Source organism: Nuphar pumila, chromosome 11 (assembly GCF_984573655.1).
Source record: "Nuphar pumila chromosome 11, dmNupPumi1.hap1.1, whole genome shotgun sequence".
In the NCBI taxonomy this organism is placed as follows: Eukaryota; Viridiplantae; Streptophyta; class Magnoliopsida; order Nymphaeales; family Nymphaeaceae; genus Nuphar; species Nuphar pumila.
This window is the reverse complement of record NC_143259.1, coordinates 114,388,611-114,393,030: the sequence shown is the minus strand read 5'-3', so window position 1 is coordinate 114,393,030 and position 4,420 is coordinate 114,388,611. Positions and strand designations below refer to the sequence as shown.

At 38.9% G+C, this 4,420-nt stretch overlaps 1 protein-coding gene across 5 annotated transcripts; it reads left to right on the top strand.

The window, feature by feature from the left end:
* The first annotated feature begins 638 nt into the window (after positions 1-638).
* LOC149822941 (formiminotransferase cyclodeaminase-like protein) lies at positions 639-3,968 on the top strand. Of its 5 annotated transcripts, none has more exons than XM_089980353.1 (3): positions 639-811; positions 1,937-2,339; positions 3,397-3,968. In XM_089980353.1, the coding sequence occupies exons 2-3, from the start codon at positions 1,943-1,945 to the stop codon at positions 3,903-3,905; spliced, it is 906 nt and encodes a 301-aa protein (XP_089836479.1). In that variant the 5' UTR covers positions 639-811; positions 1,937-1,942; the 3' UTR covers positions 3,906-3,968. The 5 variants fall into 5 exon arrangements, with proteins under 5 accessions (XP_089836479.1, XP_089836475.1, XP_089836476.1 ...); XM_089980349.1 differs by having other exon boundaries at positions 731-811; positions 1,934-2,339; XM_089980350.1 differs by having other exon boundaries at positions 768-811; positions 1,914-2,339.
* The last annotated feature ends 452 nt before the right edge of the window (positions 3,969-4,420 follow it).

The window sequence follows — 4,420 nt, the reverse complement described above, 5'->3', positions numbered from 1 at the left end:
CCAAATTAAAATCTTAATTAAAAGATCCATTTAGTACCTACCACATGTACTCTCCAAGACAAAATAAGTTTTTAAATACAAAAGTATGCTTTGCAAATTTTACTATGAAAACATAAAACAAGCCTTGTGATTCGTACCTGCGTCCACTAGCGAATAGAAAATTTGAAGGCAATTAAAATTAGGACCGACCCGATGGAAAAACCCTGGCCCACGACTCCTCCGTTAGGCTCGTGGGCTTAATCAAGCAGGGTCGGGTAGGGCCGAGCCTATTATATTATATGTTATATATACATACATGTTTTACTTTTTTTTCTTTTTCAAAAATACATATACACGGGGCTTGCCTATTGCCGACAACAACAACAATAACAATGGTCTATTGCCCACCTCTAATCAAAATAGTTACCCCAAGATATTTTTTTTTTTTTTTACAGAGAGACCTGAGGTTAGACAGGCCCTTACCAGCTATACAACAATACTGACAACATTGGGTGGGAGCCACATCTGTAAATTTTTGTTTGGTTGTTTCATTAAAAGACTCAAAAAACTATGGGTGAGGGCGGTATGAAGCAGGTAGAGACTTGAATTAAAACTATTATACAATGCTTTTACTAAATGGCCTCTTTCTTGTTTCTTCTGCAATGTCAGTGTCGGTCCATTGTCTTGTTTTGCCTACTTCCTCCTCATCTTTCTTCTTCTTCATTTCTTTAATTATTGACCTCTGGTGCTATATCCAAATTGGCACTTGGCTGTTCTGATCTGCATAATTCATTTCTCACAAGGAAGAGGAGGGAAGACAGAAAGAGCAAAGGTATGTCAATGCATTTCTCTTGCCTGTTTGGGGAAATATGTGGAATGTGATCAAAGGTATGTCAATGCACACCTACCATTTCTCTTGCCTGTTTGGGGAAATATGTGGAATGTGCCAGAAATATTAGCAATTCTTTGCCTTTCCCTAACACCATCATGACTAGACAAATGAGGTGAGGCAGCAAGACCACATTGTTGCTGTTGGTATTCACCTCTCAAACACCTTTCTAAAGCACAGTGATCACTAACAACTCTATGAAGGCAGGCAATGTCCTAATGATGTGTTGTCTAAATTAAGTTGCCATTGCTGACATGTTAAATTTCTTTTGCTGTAAAACTCTGTAAGAGAATGTATAGTTAACGATGTGAATTGCCAAACATCCGAGCCATCAGTTACCAAAATCATCAGCTGAAAGTGTGTATTTTCCCTCTTGGTAGTGGCCCCTGCAACTAACAATATACATTCAAATCCCACACTTTTTTGGTTTGCGATAGCAAAGTAGGAAAAATATTTTGTTTTTTCTGACAGGGTTCCTCCAGTTAGATTTTTTTTTTAATATTTAGACGGAAAAACGCCTCCAGGATCAGAGACCTAGCCGCGCTGGCTCTGCCTGCTATACTTACTATCACTGTTCTGGCAGCCTAAAACTCCGTGAGCTTCCAAGTCGTGTTATAGGATAAACAAAGGATCAGCCAACAAACTCTAAAGATGCAGGGTCTGGCCTTTGTAGAATATGGTTGCTGCAAGAACTGGAAAAAAAGGAAAAAGATCTTTGATTCTATAGAATCAACTTTCACTGCCATAGACCGAAGAAGAAAGAAGGCACCATCTAACGTGTATTTCACCCTTATCCATAAATTTCTTCCTTTCAAAACTCAACTGCCCCATCGAACTCTATATCAGATATAGGAGGATGTCTTTTTTTTTTTGAATGAAAGGAGGATGTCTTACATGTACATCATAACAGAATAGATATATACCACACAAAGAATTGTGTTGCCATTCGGAAATCCATCTTGAATATGTTAATGGCGCAGATAAACAAACCATCTGTCTCTCATTGTTTTTTTAGTCTTCTAATCAGCATTAGATCTGTTAAAAGGTTCTCTGTTTTTCATCAAGGAGAAAAAGATGAGGCACTCTAAGTTTGTCAGCTGCAAGCTGTACATCTCAGAGGGAAGAAATGCTATGGCACTAGAATCAATCGAGAAGGCTGCAAGCAATCATCCAGAAACAACCATTACCAAGAAGTTTCCTGACTATGCTTACAATCGAACTCGATACACACTTGTGTCTTACTTGGTTCAAGAAGATGATGCTGGTAACATTAACAGTCCACTAAGACAGGCTTTGTTTGCTATGGTTGAGGAGGCCTACAAAACAATAGAGTTGGGGTCTCAGTGTGGAGCTCATCCAAGGCTTGGGGCGGTGGACCATATAAGTTTCCATCCACTGGCGCAAGCTAGCTTGCATGAAGTGGCCAATCTTGCAAAATTGGTGGCTGCTGACATTGGCAACAGGCTGCACGGTGGGTTACAAAACTTAACAATCAGTATAAAGGTCTGATAAGCCAACTGGTGAACCAAGTTTATCTCATTAAACAAGGTTTGGTAGCTTGGATGCCACCAAACTATTTCCGGCCCAACCCCAACCCCTCACTAAGTTGGACAGTACCAGTCAGACCATTTTCCAGCCTGTGAATGATCTGGGAGTGACCAAACCTTTGTTTGGCATTTTCTAGGACATGAAAAATTGATTTTGTTTTTTTGTCATCCAAATAGGCAAAAACCAGGTTTCTAGCAAGCCCAGTTTGCCAAAAACCTGGCTTTAAACAAAAGCTTGGGTTTAACAAAGGTTTTAGACCTCCATCATCTAAACCACTGTCACTGATATTGCCTATATTTTGAAAATATCGCACTATTATCGGTTATTTCAAGGTAGCTGATAATATCATAAATACATCGGGATATTTTCAAAATATCATCATAAACAAAATATCGCGATAATATCATGATATTTTTTGAGAAAAAAATTCTTTTTTTTAATTATAAGTTTGCATTTTCCTATTTTTTGTTTCTTTTTATATTTTAAAACCTTTAAAACATGTTTTTTTTATATTTTTGAAAGAAAAATAATGCAAAACTTATTCTTTTCTTAGCTTTTTTGTTGTTTATATTTTTTCAATTTTTTAAACTCTCGAGATTTTTCTGAAATATTTCCAAGATTTATCAACTTTTGAAAATCTCTCCCAGAAATGCCATCACCAAGAAATTACCTTTAAAGATACAGGTGACTATGATCTAAACACATCCTAAACCAAGTTTTCTTGCAAAAACTTTGTTTTTTGGGCATCATGAAAATGCCACAAAAACCCAGTTTCAGATTAATAATGAGGTCGACGCAGCATATCCTTAAGAATTCAGATGGGTATAGCAGACCAAGTCCCATGTGATTTGATGCCCATGGCTGGTAAGTACACAAAAAATTGAAGCACTGTAACCAGCCATCTCATTGGCTGATTAAAACACTTATTGAGGTGGCTATGGCAACAATGACTATAAACCATTTGGCTTGTGAAATTGCAGTGCCAGTCTTTCTGTATGAAGCTGCTGATCCTCAGGGGAGGGCTCTAAGCTCAATAAGAAGGGACCTGGATTACTTCACGCCCAATTTCATGGGCAACCAGTGGGCAGGTTGGGCATTGCCTGATGTTCTCCCAGTGAGTCCAGATGAAGGTCCACTGTGTGTGGACCGAGACAAGGGCATCGTGTTCGTGGGTGCCAGCCCGTGGATTGACACTTACAATATTCCGTTACTGACAAAAGATGTTGAAGCTGTTCGCTCAATTGCAAGAAGAGTGAGCACTCGAGGAGGAGGTTTACCAGGAGTGCAGGCACTTGCACTAGTACATGGAGATCAATTAGAGATAGCCTTCATGTTTCTGGAACCAGATAGAGTTGGTGCCAAACAAGTGCAGAATGAAGTTGAGCTACTGGCAAGGGAGGAGGGGCTGAGTGTAGAGAAAGGTTACTACACAGACCTTTCCAAAGAAACAACTCTTAAGAGTTATGTGAAATTGCCATCTGCTGATTGAAAACTCCTGTTTGAGCTTTCATGGATGTATGCACATCAACCAGCATAAAAACATCACGCACTGGTAAAACAGTAATGAAAGTTAACTTCTTTAAAAAAACAGTAACGAAAGCAACACTGTTGCCGGACTGAATGCAAATACCTCTCTGTCAATAAATTTTCTTTCTGATCAACACACACACACACACAGACACACACACACACACACACAGAGAGAGAGAGAGAGAGAGAGAGAGAGAGAGAGAGAGAGAGAGAGAGAGAAGGCAATGATAAAAAGTACATCGTGCTCATTTATTGTGCTAAGTTAGATTTGAGTACAAATAATGAATTTACTGATGATCATAAACATGGTCTTAAATGTTGAGAAACTATCTCAGTGGGCTATCTCTGAGCTTGAAACAAGTTCCAAGGCACATGTTAGACGCTCTATCTTTAATAGAACATTCTTGGTGCAAAGGGTATTCGTAAAACCTCGGATTTCTTCTACTCAGGAAGATCAGTCCACACCTTGCACTA